This window comes from Puma concolor, chromosome E1, assembly GCF_028749965.1.
Source record: "Puma concolor isolate L17-30 chromosome E1, mPumCon1.1.hap2, whole genome shotgun sequence".
Classification (NCBI taxonomy): domain Eukaryota; kingdom Metazoa; phylum Chordata; class Mammalia; order Carnivora; family Felidae; genus Puma; species Puma concolor.
Window position 1 is genome coordinate 45,838,876 of NC_141680.1, and position 26,113 is coordinate 45,864,988.

At 36.5% G+C, this 26,113-nt stretch overlaps 4 protein-coding genes across 8 annotated transcripts in view; 3 read left to right on the forward strand and 1 right to left on the reverse strand.

The window, feature by feature from the left end:
• LOC147574432 (uncharacterized) overlaps nucleotides 1–26,113 on the forward strand; it is a 299,824-nt gene that overhangs the window by 226,306 nt on the left and 47,405 nt on the right. The gene's annotated exons all lie outside the window — the stretch shown is intronic.
• LOC147574438 (EF-hand calcium-binding domain-containing protein 13-like) overlaps nucleotides 1–26,113 on the forward strand; it is a 153,028-nt gene that overhangs the window by 98,491 nt on the left and 28,424 nt on the right. The window contains 1 exon segment of the mRNA XM_086686450.1: nucleotides 23,640–23,712. Coding sequence (XP_086542576.1) covers nucleotides 23,640–23,712 — 73 coding nt within the window.
• On the forward strand, nucleotides 1,465–18,140 carry LOC147574440 (EF-hand calcium-binding domain-containing protein 13-like). Its single transcript, XM_086685535.1, has 7 exons — nucleotides 1,465–1,841; nucleotides 8,054–8,197; nucleotides 8,531–8,599; nucleotides 12,040–12,180; nucleotides 16,154–16,225; nucleotides 17,416–17,559; nucleotides 18,007–18,140. Exons 1-7 carry the CDS (start codon nucleotides 1,826–1,828, stop codon nucleotides 18,132–18,134), a joined length of 714 nt encoding a protein of 237 aa, XP_086541661.1. The 5' UTR covers nucleotides 1,465–1,825; the 3' UTR covers nucleotides 18,135–18,140.
• The window catches only part of LOC147574441 (pleckstrin homology domain-containing family M member 1-like), a 192,630-nt gene continuing 168,298 nt past the window's right edge, over nucleotides 1,782–26,113 (reverse strand). For 3 of the 5 annotated variants that reach the window (XM_086685517.1, XM_086685511.1, XM_086685509.1), the window contains 2 exons: nucleotides 2,194–2,376; nucleotides 1,782–2,089 (listed from right to left, as the gene is read on the reverse strand). The gene's annotated coding sequence lies outside the window, so the exon portion shown is untranslated. The remainder of the gene's footprint in view (nucleotides 2,090–2,193; nucleotides 2,377–26,113) is intronic. The other 2 variants (XM_086685516.1, XM_086685510.1) reach the window with 1 other exon arrangement.

Sequence of the window (26,113 nt, forward strand, 5' to 3'; positions counted from 1 at the left end):
TGTGCTGACAGCTTGGAGCTTGCTTCAGTTTCTGTGTCTCCCTCTCTCTCTGCCCCTCCCCTGCTCATGCTCGGTGTCTTTCTCTCTCACAAACAAATAAACATTAAGAAAAAGAAAAATCTTCAATTGGATCTAGTTCTACTTGTTGATTTCTGCTTTTTGTTGTTTGTGCTTTTGGTGTCATGTCCAAAAAATCATTGCCAAGACCAATGTCTGAAAGCTGTTTCCTTATGTTTTCTTTACAGTATCAGATCTTACAATTAAATCTTTAATTTATTTTGAGGTGATTTTGGGGAGTATCCCAAGTGGTTATTCAGTTTCCCAACACCATTTGTTGAAGAGACCATCCTTTCTCCATTGAATGTTCTTGGCTGCCTTGTCAAATATTAGTTGAGCGTATGTGGGGTTTATTTCTGGGCTCTGTCACTTCTGCTGTAAACTTTTCTACTTTTTTTTTTTTTTTTTTTGCATTGGTTTGTTTTTTTTCTTCCTTTTCTCTCTCCCCCTCCTTTTTTTTTTTTTTTTTTTCCTTTTGGTTCTTTTCATGTCTATCCTTTATGTCCCTTACTATAGTTTGTCATATCCATTCCACCTTGTGTACCTTTACTTTACTTGAGTCTTTATTTTGGAGCTGACTTGGTCTTTCTACACAATCTATTTTCTGAGTTGTTGGCTCCCATCTCAAATCTTCCTTTGTCCATTTCTATCCTGATTTGTTGAAAGAGTTGAGGGTGTTGGGTGGCACATTCAGTTTGGAGCTCTGTCTTCAGTTTCTACTGAAGTAAATGAAGTCCGTTTACTTTAATGGCACCTTTGGGGCAGAGGGTGGGAAGTGGGGGTAGTGAGCCTTCTGACATTTTGATACTGTTTGGTAGGGACTTCATCTTTAACTGCTTCTTTCTTTTCCTTCACCACCAAATCCTATGCACTGAGTTCCACATCAAGATGCCATCTTTGGTCCTATGGATTTCTAAGCCTTTTTCTTAGATTTCTCCAGAGTAAATTTAGGTGGTTACCATTATCCTAAAAGTAGTGTTTCTTAACCTTTAAAAAAAAAAAATCACTCCCCTAAGGAGACTTTTTAGACGTTTTTGTCGTTTTCACCATCCCACACGCTATGAATGTTTAATGCCAAAAATAAATACTTGCTTATGTACTGTGGCCACAAACCATTGTAATGGCTAAGATTTTTTCCCCTCCAAGAACCTGTTTTCCTTCCTGAAAGCCTATCACCCTCAGTGACAATGCATGTCCTAAAGGTATCTAGAACTTTAGTTTCTGCTTATACTGCTAAACCCTATTTTCTAGAATTTCACTTAGATGTTAACACATTTGTAAGGAATATTGGCCTATAGCCTCTTTGCCTACCCACCATGTGTTTGTTTTGTTTTGCTTTTGTAGTTTTTGGACAAGTAGGAGCTACTGAAGGGTTTTATTCAGAGGAGTAACCAGATTTTTTTTTTTTAAAGAGAAAGACCTCTCTTGCTGCATTGTTTAAAATAAATGGAGAGCAATGAGACTGATGCGATAGATTTTTAGCAATGCTATTGTAATAGCATAGGCATTAACTAATATAGTGATATACTCAAGAAGTATTTGGAAATAATTGAATAGAAATTGATAATCATATGTATGCAGAAGTTAAGGAAGAAGGAACAGTACAGGCTGACCCCCGGGCTTTTCACCTTTGTTATAACTTGACTATTAACTGCTGACAGATTAATTCAGAAGCAGTAATTCCTTCATCTACATTTTACTTTGCATTACAGAAAATGGCAAGATTACCTTTCAAGAATTTTTTATTAAGTTCTGTGATACATTGAACATGCCTAAAGCCTCAGGTGAGTTCCACTTAATATGTATCTACTGGCTCCGTGTGGAAGGACAGGCAGTGGTTTTCATGTTAAAACAACACAGGATTGGGGCGTCTGCGTCACTCAGTCGGTTGAGCAACTGACTCTTGACTTCGGCTCAGGTCATGATTCCAGGGTCATGGGCTCAACCTGCATCCATTCGCGCTGAGTATGAAGCCTGCTTAAGATTTCCTCTCTCCCTTCATCCTTCTCCCCAGCTTGTGCTCTCTCTCTCCCTAAAATAGTAAACAAACAAACAAAATCTTTTAAAAACCACACAGGATTAGATAAAGCACAGGTAAGTAAGAAACAATATAAAGATAAAACAATATAGGGGCACCTTGGTGGCTCAGTTGTTTAAGCGTCAGACTTCGGCTCAGGTCATGATCTTGTGGTCTGTGAGTTGGAGCCCCCCCATCAGGGTCTGTGCTGACAGCTCAGAGCCTGGAGCCTGCTTCGGATTCTGTGTCTCCCTCCCTCACTGCTCCTCCCCCACTCGTACTCGGTTTCCCTGTCTCTCTCTCTGTCAAAAATAAACAAACATTAATTTTTTTTAAAGATGAAACAATACAGTATTAGTTTATATAACTTGTGTTTGAATTATATGGCAAAGACTGCTAAGTTTACCCCAAACTCAAAGTTATGGGTAGTTTTACTTTGATAGTGCTAGAAAAATATTAGATTATATACTGTTCTCTGAGATTATTCACTAGGTATATCTGACCTGAATTTATCAGAATATTATAAACGATGAGAAAATAATTTTTAGAATGCAAATTGGTGCAGCCACTGTGGAAGACAATATGGAGTTTCCTCAAAAAGTTAAAAATAGAACTACCCTATGACCCAGCAATTTCACTACTAGGTATTTACACAAAAGGTACACAAATACTAATTTGAAGGGCCACGTGCACCCTGATGTTTATAGCAGCATTGTCAACAATTGCCAAATTATGGAAAAAACCCAAATGTCCATGGACTGATGAATGAATAAAGAAGTTACGGTGTATGTATATGTATATGTATATGTATATGTATATGTATATGTATATGTATATGTAATGGAATATTACTCAGCCATCAAAAGAATGAAATCTTGCCATTTGCAACAATGTGGATGGAACCAGGCTGGATTATGCTAAGCGAGATAAGTCAGGCAGAGAAAGACAAATACCATATGATTTCACACATGTGGAATTTAAGAAACAAAACGGATGAACGTAGGGGAAGGTGGGGGAAAGAGAGAGAAGCAAACCATATAAAGAGTCTTAACTATAGTGAACAAACTGAGGGTTGATGGAGGGAGGTGGCGGGGGATGGGCTAAAAGGATGATGGGTATTAAGGAGGGCATTTGTTACGTTGAACACTGGGTGTCACATGTAAGTGATGAATCACTAAATTCTACTGAAACCAAGAGTACACTATATGTTAACTAACTAGAATTTAAATAAAAATTTGAAAAATAAAAAGAAGACAACTTTAAAACTTTTGACCAACCTAGCAAAGTGGATTTTATACCTATCTTTTCTGTTTTTATGTATTCTCAACTACTCTCTTGACTATATTTTTGAGGAGCAAATTTATATTTATTGCAGTATAACTTGCATGTAGTAAAATTCACCTTTTTTTAGGTATATCGTTTTTTGAATCCTTAAAAATAATGTCATGTAACCATTACTAAACAGCACATAGACTGTATCACCACAGAAGTTTCTTTGTGTCCTTTTGTAGTCCATCCATTTCGCTAACCCTCATTCCTGGTGACCCCCGATCTATTCTTTGACTCTAAAGTTTTGCCTTTTCTAGGATGTCATGTAAATGGAATCAGAACATATGAAGCTCATTTGAGTCTGGCTTCTTTCACATAGCATATTATACTTTACATTCATCAACTTTTTGCATGCAGTGTGTTTATTTTTATTGATGAGTATTATTGCATTACATGAATGTAATGTTTGTGTATTTGCCAATTGATAAACTATTGAAATTTCCTGGGTTTTGGTGATTATGAGTGAAGCTTCTATAAATATTTATGTACAGGTATTTGTGTGGACATATATTTTCATTTCTCCTAGTTGAATACCTAGAAATGGGATTGCTGGGATATATATAATTAAATTGATAGAAACTGCCAAACATCAATTTATGATAGATAACATCCATTTATGATTAAAAACAAACCTCTCAACAAAGTGTGTACAGAAGGAACATACCTCAGCTTAATGAAGACCGTATACGAAAGGCCACATATATGCTCAATGGGGAAAAACTGAAAGCTTTTCTTCTAAGATCAGGAACAAGACAAGGATGCCTATTCTTGCCAGTTTTTTTGTTTTGTTTTGTTTACTAAAATATAGTTTACATAAAATGTTATATTAGTTTCAGGCATACAACATAGTGATTCAATAATTCTATGTATTGCTCACTTCTCACCATGATAAGTGTAGTTATCATCTGTCACAATAAAAGTGTCACAATACAGTGTTATTGACTATGTTCCCTATGCCGTAATTTTTCTCACTATTTTTACTCAACTTGTATTCACAGTATTGGAAGTCCTACTGAGAACAATTAGGCAAGAAAAGGGAACAAAAGTCATCCAAATTGGAAAGAAAGAAGTAAAACTGTTACTATTTGCAGATAACACAATCTTATATGTAGAAAACCCTAAAGGCCCTATTAAAAAAAACTGTTAGAACTAATAAACAAATTCAGTAAAGTTGCACCATATGAAATCCAATAGAAAAACCAGTTGCATTTCTATTTGCTAATAAACTATCAGAAAGAAATTAAGAAAACTATCCCATTACAATTGCATTGAAAAGAACAAAATCCCTAAGAATAAATTTAACCAAGGAGGTGAAAGACCTGTACACTGAAAACTATAAGACATTGAAGAAAGAAATTGAAGATGATGCAAATGAATGGAAAGATATTCCATGCTTGTGGAGTCAAAGAATTAATAACGTTAAAATGTCCATACTACCCAAAGCGATATACGGGCTCACTGCAATCCCTATCAACATTCCAATGGCATTTTTCACACCTAGAACAAACAATCCTAAAATTTGTGTGGAGCCATAGAAAACCCTGATAGCCAAAGCAATCTTGAGAAAGAGCAAAGCTGGAGCCATCATACTTTCTGATTCCAAACTTTATTACAAAAGTATAGTAATCAAAACTCTATGGTATTGGCATAAAAACAGACATCAGTGGAACAGAACGGAGAGCTCAGAAATAAACCCTTGCGTATACGGTCAATTCATTTATGACAAACGAGGCAAGAATATATGGTGGGGAAAGGACAGACTCTTCAATAAGCGGTGTTGGGAAAACTAGACAACCACATGCAAAAGAATGAAACTGGATTCCTATCTTAGACTATGATTAAATACTTGCACTTGTAAGACCTGAAACCATAAAACTCCTGGAAGAGGGGCGCCTGGATGACTCAGGTAATTGTCTGGCTTGGCTCAGGTCATGATCTCGCGGTCTGTGGGCGTCGGGCTCTGTGCTGACAGCTCGGAGCCTGGAGCCTGCTTCGGATTCTGTGTCTCCCTCTCTCTCCTCCCCTCCCCGGCTCATGCTCGCTCGCTCTCTCTCTCTCTCTCTATCTCTCTCTCTGTGTCACAAAAACAAATGAGAAATGTTGAAAAAAAATTTTTTTAACGTTTAAAAAAAATCTAGGAAAAAACATAGGCAGTAAGCTCTCTGACATCCATCTTGGAAAAAATTAAAAAAAAAACAATTTTGTCTATTAATACGATATCATAGGTAAAGTCAAAGAACAAATAACAATATGGTAGAAACTACAATGTATATCACAGAAGAAAAATAGAAAAATGGGCAAAAATCATGGATATATAAATCATAAAAAAGATCTTAAATGGCTTATGAACATATTAAGAGATGTTTGATTTTACTCATAATACGAAATATGCAAATTAAAATGGAGATACAATTTCTCACCCATTAGATTGGCAAAAATTGAAAACCTTCACAGCATACTCTGTTAGGTTGTAGAGAAAAAGACGTTTACCTATAGCTGGTGGGCATTTAACATGCTACCATTCTAATGGAGGGAATTTGGCAATGTCTAACAGAACCACATATGCCTTTACCTTTGGACCCAGCAATCCTGCTTCTAGGAATTTTCCCTGAAGATACCCTCCAACAATGTGAAAATATAGATACATAAGATTATTCATTACAGAATTATTTGAGATGGCAAAATATAATGAAAATACTTAATGTGTAAACATTGGAGGTTAGTTGAATAAACTTTAGTTTCTATGTACAGTAGAGTATTATACAACTATAAAAAAGAATTTTTTAAAAAGGAGTTTCAGGGGTGCCTGCATGACTTAGTCGGTTAGGCGTCCGACTTTGGCTCCGGTCATGATCTCACGGCTCGTGAGTTCAAGCCCCGTGCCAGCCTGGAGTCTGCCTTGGATTCTGTGTCTCCATCTCTCTCTGCCCCTCCCCTACTCATGCTCATGCTTTCTCTCTCTCTCTTTCCAAAATAAACATTAAGAAAAAAGAATTTCATACCACTGCTTTTTGTACTACTGATTTTATACCTTTCCAGCATTTAAAACTACAAATTTCCCTCTGAGCACTTTCACAGCATCTCACAAAATTTTATATGTTGTGATTTGATAATCACTTATTTAAAATATTTTCTAATTTACCTTGTGATATCTCATTTGAAACATGAGTTATTTAGAAATGTACTATTTAGGGGCACCTGGGTGGCTCAGTTGGTTAAGTGTCCGACTTCGGCTCAGGTCATGATCTCATGGTTCCTGGGTTGGAGCCTCGTGTCGGGCTCTGTGCTGACGGCTCAGAGCCTGGAGCCTGCTTCGGATTCTGTGTCTCCCTCTCTGTCTGCCCCTCTCCCACCCACGCTCTGCCTCTCTCTGTCTCTCAAAAATAAATAAACATTACAAAAATTAAAGAACTATATTATTTAATTTCCAAATATTTGGACATGTGCTAGGGATCTTGTTACTGATTTCTAATTTAATACACCTTGGTCAGAGAATTTATTTCGTACAATTTAAATTCTTTTAAATACATTAAGATTTGGTTTAAAGACTAGCATGTGGTCTACCTAGGTGAATATTCCATGTGCACTTGAAAGAATGTATATTCTGTAGTTGTTGGGTAGTGTTCTATAAATATCATTAGGTTAGATTGTTTGCTAGTTTTGTTGGATATTCTAATTTCTGATTTTTTTTAAACATTAAAATTTTTTTTTGTTTTAATATTTATTTTTGAGAGAGAGAGGGAGAGAGAGAGAGAGAGAGAGAGAGAGAGAGAGAGAGAAAGAGAAAGAGAGTACGAGCAGGGGAAGGGCAGAGAGAGAGGGAAACACAGACTCCAAAGCAGGCTCCAGGCTCTGAGCTGTCAGCACAGAGCCCAACACAGGGCTCTAACTCATGAACTGTGAGATCGTGACCTAAGCCAAAGTCAGACACTTAACTGACTGAGCCACCCAGGCGCCCTTAATTCTTACTGATGTTTATTCTAGTTGTTCAATTAATTACTAAGTGCAAGATTTTCAAATCTGCAGTTCTGATTATGGGTTCATGCATTCCTCCCTTTAATTCTGCAAGCTTTTGCTATATTTGGAAGGCTCTTGTTAGATGCATACACATTTGATATTGTTGCAAAATTTAATGTATATGACCTTATGAAATGTACTTTGTCTGTTGCTCTCTTTTGTCTTATTTTTGCTGCTCTTCTGTTTCTTTCCCCCAGTTTCCTTACTTATATTTATACATTTATGTGTACCTATTGTCACCTATTTTAAATTATTTTAGGTACATAAATAAATACAAATACTGCCTTTTCTCTTAAGTATAATTTTATATCTTGGGAGATTTTTTCCCCCACTCTTTTTTAAATATAAAGGAGACGGGTGCCTGGGTGGCTCAGTCGGTTGAGCGTCTGACTTCAACTCAGGTCATGATCTCGCGGTCTGTGAGTTCGAGCCCCGTGTCAGGCTCTGTGCTGACAGCTCAGAGCCTGGAGCCTGCTTCAGATTCTGTGTCTCCCTCTGTCTCTGCCCCTCCCCAGCTCATGCTCTGTCTTTCTCTCTCTCTCTGTCAAAAATAAATAAACATTAAAAAAAATTAAAGTATAAAGGAGAAACATGAAAATTCCTTTCTAAGTGAAGGTGATTATCTCTTCCCAGGAAATAAAAATCAATTTTACAACATCAACATTTACAAAAATGAACTTAAAGACATTCCTGTACTTCAGCAAAATTTAAATGCCATTGGAATCTATCTAACAGATGATAAAATAAAGGAGACTTTGGATAACACTCATCCTAACGGTGAGTAATTATTTCAATTTAAAATAACAAATTTTGCGTATTTCAGAAGTTTCACTCTAAATGCCAAAGGAAATATACTGCCATATATCTTTTAAAAGAGAAATTAAAAATTGTTTCTTGTCTATCAATTTATGGGTTTTTATCAGAGGAATTGATGTTCAAAGTGCATCTCTGACAGCTTTATTTTAGGTCGATTCTGCATATCACACGTGTCACAATAGGATTACCAGTCCTCTCCATTATTTTTGTGTTTATAGCTCTGGTGTTATAACATCAAGTGGTCCTTTTTACAATAATATCTAAATTCTTTCTTTTTTTCTTTTTTAAAAAAAGATGAAGTGGTGAGTTTTAAGGATTTCATCAGAGAATTGGACAACAGTGATGAATTTATCGAGTGCCACAGTAAGTATGAAATTCAAAATGCATATGAACAGGAACTTCATTTTTGGGGGTCGGTGTATGTATAGGTATGTGCGTATATAGACTTTATATATACTCTACCAAACCCCCCTTTTATGCATTTTCTCATTTAAACTCAGTTGATGTTGTAAACTCTAGGTTTTCACACATAGATACATATTTTTCATACTGTAATATTCTTGAATTATTTAAAAAAATTTCTGTTGTCTCTCTTTCTTCCTTGTCATGTGTTTTATTGCTATATTCTTTCTTTTGTCCTTCCTAATGCTGATGGGGTTATCCATCTTATAATCAAAGTAATCAAGTTTGGTTTTTTAAATCACATCTAATGACTTTTCCCCTCTGTATTCTTATCTTTCTTGTTTATTTCTTCATATATATATATTTTTACATTTGCTCTCTATCTCCTTGTGAAAAACATTGGCTAAATGCTTAACTTTTTTCGGTTTGTTTTGACATTTCAGCACAGTTCTATCATGAGGACACTAAAACAGCCTTGGACCACAGACATTGAGATTGAGAATTGTAGTCCTAAAACGGGGGTTTTAAAAGAAGTATTGAAATAAGTGGATTCTCTCTAAAGAATCTGTACTTGGGATGCAGTTCCACTCACTATCTCAGGATAAGTTTGGTGGGAACCTTGACAAATTAATTCTATATTCATTATAGAAGATTATAGATCTATGAATAGCTAAGACCCTTTTGGGAAAAAAAAAGATAAAGATCTTGCTTTGTCACATGTTAGTACATAGCATAATGCTGTTGTAATATAGACCTGTGAAAATAGACCAGTGCATCACAATACAGAACCCGGTAGAGACTTCTATTAATGGGAACTCGGAATGTGATAGAAATGACATCATCAGTTAGTGGGGAAAAGATGTATTATTTAGCTTCTGATTTGAGAAAATTGTCTTACAATGCAGAGAAAATGAAGTAGAATCCCTATGTCATACCATATACAAAAATAACCTTCAAAGAATCAAATGAATGTTAAAATGGATCTCAAAGATTAAACTATAAAGCTGATGGAAGAAAATGTAAGAAAAACTATTGTGCCTTGTGGTTATGGATACCTTCGTAAAGATGTTACTCCCCAAAAGCACAACCATGGGGTAAAAAAGGATTTGATTACATCAAAATTAAGGATTTCTGGTAAATCAAGGACTCTAAAACATGTAACAGACTGGAGAAGAAGATAATTACAAGATAACCAACAAAAAATTAATATCTCAAATATAAGGAAATTCTGCAAATCAACAGTAGAAAGAAAGAAATCAACTGGAAAAATAAGTAAGGATATAAGACTTAGTATACAGGAGGAGAAACCCACATAGCTAAATATGTGTATGAAGAGAGTTGGCAATACTCACAAATTGCTAGTGAGTAGGTAAAGTGGTACAGCATTCCAGATTGCAATCTAGCAGTACTTGTCAAATTCAGTATGCATATTTCTTATGATCCAATAATTCTATTCTCAGATAAATAGCCCAGAGAAGTTTCTTGTAGAGACATGTACAGGGATGCTCCCTGCAACATTATGGGAGGAAAGAAATGAAAACAATCTATGAGTCCACGATTGGGGAAATGGTTGAATAAAATACGGTCCATACATACACGTCATAACAGTAAACTAGATTTACATTTGCACCAGAGAGAGACCTCAGTAACAATACGGTTCCATGAAGAAAGGAAAAAATGGAATAAGTGTATAACAAAGAATGCTTTATATAGGTTGGGTTTCTACTAATGCCCATAAAACACAACCATATTTATATCTATTTCCAGGTAAACACTGAATTCTAAATAGAAAGATGAGATTGAAATAGACGGATTGAAAGAAATTGAGAAAGAGATTGAGATTGAAGTGACAGTATTAACAAAGTTGACTTCAGAAACAGATTAGAGTACTCTGTATCCTAAACACATACACATTCTTTTCAAATACTTATGGAATAGCCACAAAAATAGATGATGTATTTAAGCCACAAATAAAAATTTCAGTGAATTCTAAAAATCAGAAGTCATTCACACCACATAGTCTGACCATGATGTTGTGACATTAAAATTATTTGTGAAAGAAAGGAAAAGTGTTGCTTTTAAGATGAAAAACAAATTGCCTTGTAAGTAATTCCTTGGTTGAAGAATAAAAGAAACCTGAAAGATTTTAGAAATGATGACAGTGAAAGCACTATGTATCAAATCGTGTAGAGTGTGACCAAAACAATCTTACAGGATATTTTATAGCATTAAATGCTTTTATTAGAAAACAAGAAATATCAAAAATAATTTATCTTTTTTTGAGTTTATTTATTTTCGGAGAGAGAGTGCGTATGGGGGGGCGGGGGGGGGGGGAGAGCAGAGAGAGAGAAGGAGAGACAGAATCCCAAGCAGGCTCCTTGCTGTCAGCGCAGCTGACATGATCGTGACCTGGGCCAAAATGAAGAGTGGGACGCTTAACCGACTGAGGCACCCAGGCGCCTCCAGAACAATGTATCTTAAACGTTCAGCTTACAGAGCTAACCAGCAGGATAAACAACAAAAGAGCAGTACAATCCCCCTGAAAAGTGCTAGTCAGGAGCTAACAAAGTGGAAAGTTGAAGTTAGTGAAATAGAACACACACACACGCACGCACGCACGCACGCACACACACACGCACGCACACGCACTTATCCATATAACCAAAAGTTGGTTCTTTCAAAAGACTAATAAAGAACTCTTTAGGAAGTATGATGAAGGGGAAAAAATAGGGAGGACATAATAAAGAAGACAGTTGTAACTTGGATACAAGGGAGATTAAAAGATATAAATGAATAACACTTAAGTTAGTAAAGCAACAAATTATTGGCATGTCATCAACAACACTGTCATTCTTTCCAAATGTTTAGATAAAGACAGAAAGGGCTGCCTTTTTTTAATGTTTGTTTATTTATTTTTGAGAGAGAGAGAGTGAGCGAGCATGAGTAGGGAAGGGGCAGAGAGAGAGAGTGCCAGATCTGAAGCTGGCTCTGCGCTGACAGCACAGCGCCTGATGTGGGGCTCGAGCTCACAAACCGTGAGATCAAGACCTGAGCCAAAGTCAGACACTTAACTGACTGAGCCACCCAAGTGCCCCCTTTTGTTTCCCCATCATGGCACTATTTTCTTAGAGATAATTTTGGTATTTTGTTGTTTTGTTTAGCTTCCTGCGTTGAACTAGTAAGGTAAACTATTTCAGTGTGTCTTGTTTTCTGATATAAGCATTGTAAACCTATAAATGTTGTAGAGCTTTCAGTTTGGAGAATATTTCAGAGAGACAAAAATCTCTCAAGACTGGGTATTCTAGAAAATGAATACATTTCACCCAAATCAAGTTGTTATGTGCGTCTCTGGATAGACTGACCTACTAGATACCTTTGTATTTTGTCATGTCTCTGTTTAGGAATAGAAGATGCATGTAACATTGTTAATAGTGTCTTTGATAGGAAAGTTGAAGTTAAAGACCTTTTATCTGCGTTGGAGGGCCTGGAGAAACCTTTAAATGAAGAAAAACCTGGGGTGTTACTGAACTCTGAAACAGATGGTGAGTTCTTGAGTTACCTCTCAGTTTTCCTGTTTAGACTATATGTGTTCATGCTGGCTCATTTTTTTTTTTTTTTTTTTTTTTTTTTTTTTTTTTTAAGAATACTAATACCATAGGTTTAGGAAGATTGTTATGGGACTGCTATGTTTATAAATTGGTTACTGAGAATTGTTGTAACCCTTTTGGAAAGTGTGTGGATACTCTTCTTTATTTGGAGAAGACTAGTAGAAACAAGTACTGTTTTTATCCAGGTTTTAAAATCGGATACGTCTTGGGGCGCCTGGGTGGCTCAGTCAGTTAAGCGTCCAACTCTTCATTTTGGCTCAGGTCATGATCTCACGGTTTGAGATCACGATCTCACAGTGCTCTGCACTGACAGACGGAGCCTGCCTGGGATTCTCTCTCTCTCTTTGCTCTCTGCCCTTCCCCTGTTCTCTCCCTCTCTCTCTCCCTCTCAAACATAAATAAATAACCATTTAAAAAATGTTTAAAAAGATGTTTTCAAACATTTTAAAAAATAAATAAAATCAGATACTTCTTTTTTAAAGATTTTTAAAAATGTTTTTATTTATTTTTGAGGGAGAGAGAGTGGAGGAGGGTCAGAGAGAGGGAACACAGAGTCTGAAGCAGGCTCCAGGCTCTAAGGTGTCAGCACAGAGCCTGACGCGGGGCTCAAACTCATGGACCATGAGATTATGACCTGAGCCGAAGTCAGACGCTTGACGACTGAGCCACCCAGGCGCCCCATCTTTTTTCTTTTTAGGTCATTTATGCTAGTGGTTTGTCAATTTTAATAACTCTTAACTAATTCCTGGCTTTCTGATCCTCTCTATCGTGTGTGTTTATTGTTTCCTCGATTTATGTTTTCATCTGTATCATTTTCTTCTCTACCATTGATTTTGTGACATTTTGTATATATATTTCACATATAGAATGAAATGATCACAACGATAGATCTAGTTAACACGTCACCATGCATAGTTAAAAGAAGGGGTTTTTTTCTTATGTTGAGAAATTTTAAGATTTACTCTCTGAGCAACCTGCAAATATGCAATACAGTATATTTTTGGATATATATGTATTTTCTATTCTTTTAATTTCACTCTTTCTGTACTCTTCTAAAAAAAGATAAATTTGAAAACATGTAAGGGAAACTAAAATTTGAAAAGAAAGAAACAGGACATAAAGAAATTAAAAATATAATAAAATTAATTAGCAGACAACAATATTAGCAGATTAAACATGGGTGAAGAGAGAAATATGAAGTGCAAAGGAGTTTGAAGAAATTATACAGAATGCAGCATAGAAAGACAGAGTTGGAATATAGGAAAGAGGTTAGGGGCGCTGGGGTGGCTCAGTTGATTGAGCATCAGATTTCTGCTCAGGTCATGATCTTGTGGTTTGTGAGTTAGAGCCCTGCATTGGGCTCACTGCTGGAAGCATGGAGCCCTTCAGATCCTCTGTCTCCCTCTCTGCACATCTCCTACTCTCTCTCTCCCCCACATAAATAAACATTAAAAAAAAGAAGAAGAAGAAGAAGCTAAAAGGAAGGCAGAATGAAGAGGTCTACTTATTATGGCAATCAGTTTGAAATATATATGTGTATCTCTGATTACGTTATATATTAGTTACAACTAATATAATGTTCCATCTCAGTAAAGCTAGAAAAAGAAAGAATGAAAAGATGTGATATATATCCACACAGGAGAGAAGAGACAGAGTGGTTGCAGAGAAAATATTTGGAGAACTATAGCTGAGAATTTTCCAGAATGAGAAAGACCTAAACCTACCAATACAAGAATTCCAGTGAATCCCACATAGGATGAAAGGAAATCCATACGTAGGGTTATCATGATGAAACTGTGACATACCAAAGAGAAAGAAAAATCTTAAAGGTAGCTAGAGAGAAAAGTCAGATTATCTATAAAGGAGGAACTGTTTCTTATTCTTGATATTTTTTTCTGGGTCTTGAAATCTAGAGAAACATTTTTGTAAATTGAGGATAACCACCCCACGTTCCCCTCCACTTTGGGAGGAACTTAGGCTTTGTCTGAGCCTTTGAAAGTACAAACTAAAATTCATCCAATTTTGTTTTGTTTTAGTTTTGTGTTTGGCAAACACTCTTTGGGTAAAAACAGTCGCCGTGTTTCTGGATTACAGCCTTTCATCAGTTGTTTGGTCTGGGAATTTCTTACTTTCTTGGCAGCACATTGATGAATTCAAGATTTAAAAAAAATTTTTTTTTTTTAACATTTATTTTTGAGACAGAGAGAGACAGAACATGAGTCGGGGAGGGTCAGAAAGAGAGAGGGAGACACAGAATCTGAAACAGGCTCCAGACTCCAAGCTATCGGCACAGAGCCCGACGCGGGGCTCGAACTCACGGACTGTGAGATCGTGACCTGTGCCGGAGTCGGACGCTTAACCGACTGAGCCACCCAGGCGCCCCAAGATTTTTTTTTATAGCAATAATTTTATTTAGAATTTTTAGTTGTTTTTAGTAGGAGGGCTGATCCAGATATCTAGCTACTAAATACCAGAAATTGAAATCATTTTTTTCTTTCAATTAAATTAAATCAGACCCTGGGGGCAGGGTGGTTGATTACTGGCACCCTCTCCCATTCCAAAGTCACACCATAATGTGGGAGACAGAGGTAAAACTTCCTTGCATTGTGTTTCTACTGACGCTTTGTTGTTGGAGCCTGTGGTAATCCTGCATCTGTGTGAAGGGAAGCTCCCACAGGGTAATTCTCACTCTTTCCCATCAAACCTCTAGTCTCTCAACCCCTCCCTGTCCCTCTCTTTCCTTCTGTCTCTGTCTCCAGACAAACTCTGCCTCTCTATTTAGGCATTTGGCATATTTTCTTCAATGACTCTAGGTTTTTGCAAACACAGTCCCTACAAAAACTCTCAGTCTACAAAAATCTCAGGAGTGAGGAAATATTTAAGGCCAAGCTAACTGCTTCGAATAGGAAAGATGGGTCAAATTATCCTGCCACTTCAAGAGGTATAGTGCCATAGCTCCAATATTTGCTATTTAGATAAATTACAATAGACTTCAATAGAGAAGGGTAACTTTTGAATCAGGCTCTGCAGAGTCCGCTAACTCAAATGCCTGCAGTAGCCAGGCACGTAATGCAAAATTAATAAAATGAGTTGGTTATAAGACAAAAGGAAGGGGTGTGGACTGTAAGGTAACTTGAGAGCATGTGTCCTAGATGAAGATAGTTAAATTCAAATGGAAAGAAAACCCCACCACTCCCTAGGACAATGAACATGACTGAATCTCAGCTATATTCAGTCTGTGGGCTACCAGCCTATGATCCCTGAAGCAGGCTTCTGTAGGAGTGGGAACACAATCTTTTCCTTCTACCCTTCTAGGTTCCCAGCTGGAGCCCTGTAACAAAAGACAGATCAACAAGAGAAAAGCATTCAAATTTAATATAAATTTTACATGAAAGGGGAATATTCATAAGGAGTTGTTAAACCTTGGTGTTTAATGTTTTGGTGTTAGCTTTGATGAAGCGTGGAAAGTGGTAGAAAACTGTGATGGGACAAAATGATATGAGCTGAGGGTGGTCAACCAGGGGAAACTTAGTAAGGTCTGTTCGTTCAGATTCCTCTTGGTGTCCCTCCAACCCTCAGTCTTCAGAGATAAGGATGCACCCTCCCTCTGGGTATAGCAAGGGCATCTCTCACATGAGTGTCTTATGACCTGCCTCGGGGCAGGGGATGGGGAGGTCTGAATCCTAACTGTACCTTGCAATTCCCAGATTGTGTTTCCTTGCATTCCCTGTTTGTGTGTGTGTGTGTGTGTGTGTGTGTGTGAGTGTACACGCACATGCTCATAATCTAAGTGTATTTCTTATGGTCACAGAAGTTTGAAAGCTGAATGAAATTGAAACAATACCAGATCCCTGCTTTCATGAACTTAAAATCTATTTAAATTCCATTTTGTTTCTTAACTTTGCAGAAAGTAAAAAGATCTTAAAAGATGTAACTGATGTTTTCACTAATTCACCTAAACCATCAACACCATTCAATAGTAAGTATAGTAAAAGAATGAAAATTAAAAGTAAATTTCTAAGATAATTCAATGGTATTCTTTTTCTAAAATATGGTTTGTTTTCCCCTGTATTTTTAATTCCTTAAGTTTTCTTTTTAATGTATCAAGATGTTATAATCTGCTTTCTTTTTTTTTTCTTTTTTTTTCTTTTTTTTTTATAATCTGCTTTCTTATTCCTTATCATATTTAATCTGTGCTTTGACTGTAATGAATTATTTAGAATTACATTCCTAGAATATGCTTTCTTTTTTTTTTTTTTTTTTTTTAACTTTTTTTTTTTTGACGTTTATTTATTTTTGGGACAGAGAGAGACAGAGCATGAACGGGGGAGGGGCAGAGAGAGAGAAGGAGACACAGAATCAGAAGCAGGCTCCAGGCTCTGAGCCATCAGCCCAGAGCCCGACGCGGGGCTCGAACTCACGGACCTTGAGATCGTGACCTGGCTGAAGTCGGACGCTTAACCGACTGCGCCACCCAGGCGCCCCTAGAATATGCTTTCTTAAAGCGAAATAGTTTGTCTCAGTATATGCTCCAGTATAAGGTACACATTTTCTCCCCTAGTGAATCTAATACAATTTTCTCTCACCTCCAATAATTTCCATATGCTTCTTTTTCTCACCTATAGTGAAATGTTAAAAAAAAAGTACAAAAAAAAAAAAAAAAAAAGGATTTACTGCATGTAATACTAGTAGGTAGGCTAGCAAGAAAGAGAGGCTTTCTAATGCCTAGGATAGGGTGTGACTGTTTTTCAGTGCATAACAGATTTATATTTTTCAGTTTTCCTTTTGCCAACTAGCTGGGTTCTATTTTTGATATTTGACTTCATTCCAAGAGCTATTTATTATCAAGCTGTTCTTGAAATGCTTTACAGTCTCTGAAAGACTGGAGCATGTAGTAGAAAAACCTTTGAGGAGAAATAGTTAATAAATAAAAGCAAACTTGTACAAAAATGTTGCAGAAACTCAACTTTTAGCTGGCTAGGGGTATGTTAAATTTTGCTTATTGTTTAAGTGACTTCTGAAAACAAAGCCCACTGACATGTTTTGAAAGCCCTCTAACTCAGAATTCCTTTTGTAATGCATCTACTCTGTGCAGGTTAGGGTGTTAAGTCTAAAAAAGGGCTTTGCCTCAACTTCCTCATCAGTTCTCTATTCTTGACATGTTTACAGATTTATTTAAAGAGATTACAACTCTTGATAAGATCAGAAATGATAAGATGCCTATAAATGAGCTGAGGTCCCAACTCCGGAAGGCTAGAATTCCATTAAGCAACAAGACGTTCCAGGAAATTCTGGGTCAAGCATCTATTGATGGTGAGTCCTTTTTAAAAGAACAATCTCTGTTGAAGTCCTAGTTTTACTGTGTGCTTGGGATATGTTTTATATATGTATGTTTTAGATAAACTAGGTCTTAGAAACATAATGAGAATGTAGGCATACTGAGAACAAATTAAAATTAATATTTTTTTACTCTTGGAAGTATTTTTAAGAGTCACCCTCTGTCTGACATCACATTTGTAAAATGCATACATCAATATTTAATTAAGACAAATAATACGGTTAGAATTTTTTCTTGTTTTAAGGGAATAGATTCGTGGTAAAATTCTTTTAAATTGATTAGTTTTTATCTGGCTAATTTTCAGACATTAACAAAATTTGTCCCCCCCCCCCCCCACACCATTCCCTGTCATGGTTATTTCAATGATGATTATTCACATTGACACCTTTGCCATTTTGTAATCCTTATACTTTACTTTTTAGAAAATAGTGAAGTAAGTCTCAAACAAATGTTGGAGGCTTTGAACACAAATAAGCCAGCTCCTGAATTTGAAGGTGGGTCATATTTCCCATTGCCTTTTGTTATTATTAAACAGTATTGTGAGCTATAAATGATATTCAAAAGCTGTATATTTTTATAATTGAAAGTACACAGTTTGACATATGCACACACCTATAAACCTGTCATCACAATCAAGGTAATGAACACATCCCTGACCTGCAAAACTGCCTCATGCTCCTTTGTAATCTCTCCTGCCTTTTTCCCATCCTCTTCCTCATCCGTAGGCAACCACTGATCTGCTTTTTGCCAGTATAGATCCATTGGCATTTACCAGACTTTTATAAAATTCTTTTTTGCTAGATGCTTTCATTCAGCATAATTATTTTGAGATTCATCCACGTAGCATGTATCAGCAGTTCATTCTTATTTATTACTGGCATAGCACTCCATTTTACTGATACACTGGTTTATCTACTTACCTGGTGAGGCTCGTTAGGCTATTTCCAGTTTGGGGCTCTTATAAATAAAGCTGTTATGAACAGTTGTGTACAATTTATTGTATGAATGTATGCTTTTCCTTTCTCTTGAGTAGTTACCAAAGATTGGCTGGTTCACATGGTAGGTGTATGTTTAACGTTTTAAGAAACTGCAAACGGTTTCCAGAGTGGCCACACCATTTTACATTTCCACCAGCAGTGTATGAAGAGGTCCAATTCCTCCATATCCTCGGGAGTGCTTGGTGTAGTCAGTCTTTTTAATTTTAATCATTCTAATAAGTGTGTAGTAGTATCTCATTGTGGTTTTAATTTGTGTTTCCTCACTGATTAATGATGTTGAGCATCTTCTCCTGTGCTTATTTGTCATCTGTGTATCTTCTTTATAAAGTGTCTATGCAGAGCTTTTGCCCGCTTTTAAAGTTGGATGGGTTTTGGGGCACCTGGGTGGCTCAGTCGGTTAAGCCGCCGACTTCGGCTCAGGTCATGATCTCGCGGTTCGTGAGTTCAAGCCCCGAGTCGGGCTCTGTGCTGACAGCTCAGAACCTGGAGCGTGTTTCGGATTCTGTGTCTCCCCTTCTCTCTCTGACCCTCCCCCGTTCATGCTCTGTCTCTCTCTGTCTCAAAAATAAATAAACGTTAAAAAAAATAATACAAAAAAATAAAGTTGGATGGGTTTTTTTTGTATTTCTGTTTGTATTCTGGATACATGTCCTTTATGAGATATATACTTAGCAAATATTTTCTCCGAGTCTTCTACTGAGCACATTTTTCTCTGAGTGTCTTCATTTTCTTAAGTGTCTTTAGAAGAGCATTAGTTTTAATTTTGATGAAGTCCAGTTAGTTTTTTTTTTCTTTTACATATTGTGCTTTTGGTGTCACATGTATGAAAACTTTGCCTCACCCAAGGTTACAAATGTTTTATTATATGTTTTCTTCTAAAAGTTTTATGGGTTTTGGTTTTGCATTAAAAAATATTTTTTTAATATTTTTATTTATTTTTGAGAGAGAGAGAGAGAGAGAGAGAGAGAGAGAGAAAGCACAAGTGGGGGAGGGGCAGAGAGAGAGGGCGACAGAATCCAAAGCAAGACTCCAGGCTCTGAGCTATCAGCACAGAGCCTGAGGCGGGGCTCAAACTCACCGGGAGATCATGACCTGAGCTGAAGTTGGCTGCTTAACTGACTGAGCCACCCTGGCACCTCTGGTTTTGTATTTTAGCTCTGTGATCTATTTTGAGTTAATCTTTGTATGTGGAATAAAGTATGGATCAGAGTTCCTTTTTGTTTTGTTTTGTTTTTGCATATGGACCTTCATTTGTTCCAGCACCACTGTTGAAAAGATTGTATTTTCTCTATACTTTCTATACTGAAATTCCTTTGTAGTTTTGTAACAAATCATATAAATATACATATATATTTATTTCCTGGATTCTCTCTTCTGTTTTCAATATAAAGTAATACACCAGTAAAGAAAGTGGTGAAAATGAATAAGAGAATATGATAAAAATAATTTGTAATAACATTAGTCAATACTTTTATATATCTAGCACATCCAATTATCCTAGTTCTTTTTTCTCTGCATCCATTGTGCAAATTGACACTAGACACTTCAAACTAGATCCATACTTAGAGTCTGTGAAAACTTCGTACAGTGTTCATTAAAGAAGGATGTAAATACGACTGTCAAAACCACAGAAAGTTCAGAGCCATGTCGAGAAAGAAGTTGCTGCAGCTGAGGTTAAACAGGTTGTTTGTTGCCTGTTTTCTCCTCTATGGTTTTGATGGTTTCCTGGCTCACATTTAGGTCTTTCACCCGCTTTGAGTTTATTTTTGTGTATGGTGTGAGAGAGTGGTCCAGTTTCCTTCTTCTGCATGTTACTGTCCAGTTCTCCCAGCACCATTTGCTAAAGAGACTGTCTTTTTTCCATTGGATACTCTTTCCTGCTTCGTCAAAGATTAGTTGGCCATACATTTGGGGGCCCGATTCTAGGTTCTGTATTCTATTCCATTGGTCTATGTGTCTGTTTTTGTGCCAATACCATACTGTCTTGATGATTACAGCTTTGTAGTAGAGCCTGAAGTCTGGGATTGTGATGCCTCCTGCTTTGGTTTTCCTGTTCAACATTACTTTGGCTATTTGGGGTCTTGTGTGGTTCCCTACAAATCGAAACATTGTTTCCTCTAGCTCTGAGAAGAATGCTGGTGCAATTTTGATTGGGATTGCCTTGAATGTGTAGATTGCTTTGGGTAATATCGACATTTTAACAGTATTTGTTTTTCCAATCCATGAGCGTGGAATGTTTTTCCACTTCTTTGTGTCTTCTTCAAGTTCTTTCACAAGTTTTCTATAGTTTTCAGCATATAGATCTTTTACATCTTTGGTTAGGTTTATTACTAGGTATTTTATGGTTCTTGGTGCAATTGTAAATGGGATTGATTTCTTGTTTTCTCTTTCTGTTGTTTCATTGTTGGTGTATAGAAATGCAACCAATTTCTGTACATTGATTTTATATCCTGTGACTTTACTGAATTCATGTATCCGTTCTAGCAGCTTTTTGGTGGAGTTTTTTGTGTTTTCCATGTAGTGTATCATGTCATCTGCAAAAAGCCAAAGATTGACTTCTTCTTAGCCAATGTGGGTGCCTTTTATTTCATTTGCTGTCTGATTGCTTAAGCTAGGACTTCCAACACTCTGTTAAATAACAGTGATGAGAGTTCCAAAAGCAAGGGAAATAAAAGCAAAAATGAACTATTGGGACCTCATCAAAATAAAAAGCTTCTGTACAGCAAAGGAAACAATCAACAAAACTGAAAGGCAACTGATGGAATGGGAGGAAGATATTTGCAAATGACATATCGGATAAGGAGCTAGTATCCAAAATCTATAAAGAAGTTACCAAACTCAACACATGAAAAACAAATAATCCTGTGAAGAAACAGGCAGAAGACACAAACAGACACTTTTCCAAAGAAGACATCCAGATGGCCAACAGACACATGAAAAGATGCTTAACATCACTCATCATCAGGGAAATATAAATCAAAACCACACTGAGATACCACCTCACACAGGTCAGAGTGGCTAAAATTAACAACTCAGGAAACAACAGATGTGGGTGAGGATGTGGAGAAATGGGAACTCTCTTGCACTTGTTGGTGGGAATGAAAAGTGGTGCAGCCTCTCTGGAAAACAGTGTGGAGGTTCCTCAAAAAATTAAAAGCAGAATACCCTATGACCCAGCAATAGCACTACTAGGAATTTATCCAAAGGATACAGGAGTGCTGATTCATAGGGGCAAATGTACCCCAATGTTTATAGCAGCACTATCAACAATAACTAAATTATGCTGATTCATAGGGGTAAATGTACCCCAATGTTTATAGCAGCACTATCAACAATAACTAAATTATGGAAATAGCCCAAATGTCCATCAACGGATGAATGGATAAAGAAGATGTGGTTTATATATACAGTGGACTACTACTCGGTAACGAAAACGAATGAAATCTGGCCATTTGCAACAACGTGGATGGAACTGGAGGGTATTATGCTAAGTGGAATAAGTCAGTCAAGGAAAGAGAGATATATGTGTACACTCATGTGTGGAATTTGAGAAACTTAACAAGAGATCATAGGGGAAGGGAAAGGGAAAAAATAGTTTCAAACAGAGAGGGAGGCAAGCCATAAGAGACTCTTAAATACACAGAACAAACTAAGGATTTATGGGGGGGTGGGGATCAGGGGAAAGTGGGTGATGGGCATTGAGGAGGGTACTTATTGGGATGAGCACTGTATGTTGTTGTATGTAAGCGATGAATCATGGATTCTACTCCTGAAGCCAAGAGTACACTGTATACATTGAATGTTAGCTAACTTGACAATAAATTATATTAAAAGAAAAACACACACAGAGAAAGTTGTCCTCTCTCTTTTCTTACAGCTTCTTAAGTTATGAAGGTAAAACAAAATGCAATTAGAATAATCCACTAGGATCTTTATTTGCCACCTACCATTCTCTGAATGCCTGCTGATCAAAGTTTTTAACTGCAGATTTTTCTTGATAGACTGGAATGAGGAAAGTTTCTGTCTGCTGTCAATGCTCCAGCTGCCACAGGGGGATAAATGTAGAACCGGTCAAATTAAAATTTGGCAATATGGAAGTAAAAAAATGTATCTGATCTGTCCCAAAGAGTTGTTATTTGCATGGAAATAAAATCATCAGTTCATTTGAATTCACTGAATTCATTGAATCACATTCAATATATCGCACATTGAATTCATTGAACCACATTCAATATATCACACAAAAAGGAAATACTGTGTTTGAGGGCATGGAGTGGACACGGAGTTGAAGATGTGCAGTAGACAATGGTCTAGCCTAGAAATAGAAACTTGAGAGTCAGCAACATACAGTTTGTAGTGACAAGAGAATTCAGGAATGGTTTATAGAGTGCAACAAGAAGAGGGCCAAGGACACTGAAATGCTAACATTTAAGTAATGGTGGAGAAAGAATAGTTTATAAAGGACGTAACAGGAAGTAACTAGAACGAACGGTAGGAGAGAAACCAAAAGAAAGCTATAGCAACAAAACAAAGAGAAAAAAGAGTTTGAAGGAGGAAAGTATTAGATAAGACCAACAAATTAAGAAGTATTCATTAATTTGGGAATGAAAGAGGAAAGTATTAAATAAGACCCCAAAAAAGTATTCATTGATTTGGCAATAAATAGTTAATGGGTGAACTTGGTAAAAGCAGTTTTGAGAGGGTGGAAGCTAGATAAGACCAGTTTGATGTGTGAATGACAATATGATTGTGATGAATAAGAACATTTCTTTCCAGAAAATAGTTTGGGAAGGAAAGGAAAAGGAAAGAGTAGTGGTTAGAGGGCATCATCTAGGTTCAACAGAAGGCTTTTTAGAAATCTAGACTTAGGAGCTGGTTTTGACATGAATAGGATTTAAATAGGCAGACTGTAGATTGCATTCAGGACAAAAGTTTACGTAGCTAGAAAACCATAAGATGCCTTAAGGGCCAGCAAGAGAACCGATTTAGCTCGCTGTGGAAGTACTTTATGTTTCTTGAATCTACTAATTTTTCTTTGTTCTGTTTTTGTCTTCACAGAAAAGGGAGATACTTCTCTAAAGACTGCCCTTTTAGCACTGAAGAGCATTAAGCGTTTTCGAGATTTTAGAGGTGAGAATAATTAGGAAGTTTTGAACACAGAATATAGGAAATTTTTAGCTAGTTGTTGAAAAGTGATGGGCTACTTACATCAACATATAACTAATATGCTACAAGATTAAATGAATGGTATACATTCAGTATTTTGGGTATTCAGATGAAGGTGAGCTTCCTGTGTTCATGTAAGTCTAGTTTGAAACATTATAAGTTTGTAATTGAAGCAAATAATATGTCTTCTAACAAGGTTGCCAAAAATACGTGACCCTAAAAATGTTTTAATAAATTTAAGGTTTTTGATTAGGTAATACATTCACACAGATCATAAATAAAAAAGTATTGGAGCACTGGGTGGCTCAGTTGGTTAAGCGTTCGACTTCGGCTCAGGTCATGATCTCACAGTTCATGGGTTCAAGCCCAGCATCAGGCTCTGTGCTGCCAGCTCAGAGCCTGGAGCCTGCTTTGGATTCTCTGTCTCCCCCTCTCTCTGCCCCTCCCCTGCTCATGCTCTGTCTGTCTCTGTCTCAAAAATAAAAATAAAACATTAAAAAAAATTTTTTTAAGTAAAAATAAATAAAAAAGTATTTAAAGATACACAATGAAAATCTCCTTCTTGCCTGGTCTGTTCAGTTCCTATTCCTTTTCCCCAGTAACTAACTAATAAGTAACTAGTTTCTTTTTTTTTTTTTAATTTTTTGTTAATGTTTTATTTATTTTTGAGACAGGAAGTACTTAGATCGTTCGAGAAAATATGAATATATGTATGTATATATATGTATGAATGTATATATATATATATATACACATACCTATCCCTCCCTCACTTTTTACGTGAGAGCATGACATGTACATTGTTCTGTATCCTTGATTTTTTAATACAGTAATATATTTTGGATATTTGTTCATATCAGAATATAAAGGCCTTTCTCATTCCTTTTTATAGTTGCATAGAGAACATGTGAATTCTCATTCTGATGGAAATTTATTTTTATTTAAAAAAATTTTTTTTGTTTATTTATTTTGGAAAGAGAGAGAGAGGCAGAGTGTGAGCAGGGGAGGGGCAGAGAGAGAGAGGGAGACACAGAATCCGAAGCAGGCTCCAGGCTCTGAGCTGGCAGCACAGAGCCCGAGATCGTGACCTGAACCAAAGTCAGACGCTCAACTGACTGTGCCACCCAGGCACCCCTGATGGAAATTCATATATTTAACTTATTGGGATCAGTGATCCTTCCAACTTGAATCTTTGTCTTTTCGATTGTGGTACCAAGAAACATTTTGCAGCGTCCCATGATGGATGCTCTAACTTTTGAGTATAATTTTGAAAATATCTAACTCACTTTAAAAATGAGTTAATTGCCTAATGTTTTAGGAACTTACCAAAACTCTTCTTTAACTCTTATTTTCAGTATTAAAAGTATCTTAGGGTCAAAAGTACATAGTTTTATCTCATAGTCTCTAAAGGTATACTTTATTTTCTTTGGTTTCAAATAATATCATTAATGGTTGGCAAATAATATTTTTGCATAGTGTTTGATGTTTTACCAAGCACTTTCACATAATTTATTTTTTTATAATTATTCTTTTTTTAAAAATATTTATTTATTTTGAGAGGGACAGAGACTATGAGCAGAGGAGGGACAGAGAGAGGGACACAGAATCCAAAGCAGTCTCCAGGCTCTGAGCTATCAGCACAGAGCCTGATGCAGAGCTCGAAATCACAAATTCACAAATCGTCATGAGATCATAACCTGAGCCGAAGTTGGACGCTTAACCGACTGAGCCACCCAGACGCCCCTCACATAATTTATTTTTTAACTATTCTTTATGACTATCCTGTTAAGTAGAAATCTTACAATAAAGAAAGAGAAAAGTGAAGTTCGAGGAAATTGTACCTTACCTAAGACCCCACAGCAAGTGTTGGACTCCATGTGCAGATATTTCTTTTACTGTATTGTAGTTTAATGGTTCAGTTTCAAAATTCATTCAATGCTGTAACTTACCGATTAATATTATCGTGATCAGCACACATGTATTGAACACAAAAATATGCATAAAGTAGGCCGTGAGAAATCTTAAAATCTAGATGAAAAGATAGGTCATTGACATGAAAATATAACTAGTATTCTGTAAGGGCAAATTAGTGATGCATATTATTTTAAGAGTTTGGGTGAAGATTAGATTCCTACGAAAAAAATGGAGGAACTGTGAAGGAAGGGTAGCATCTTGCTTGATAGGTAGAGGGAAAGCCAGAAAACATTGACACCTAGAGATTTAAAAGGGAAGAAAAGATCAGAGGTGTAAGTAGGATTTGAAAGATAAGGAATGAGAGATAGTTGGTAGGTCTACATTGGAGGAGCTGTTAAATGTTTTGCTCAAAACAGGTCTCAATACACTCTTTGGGCAAGAGAGTGTCAGG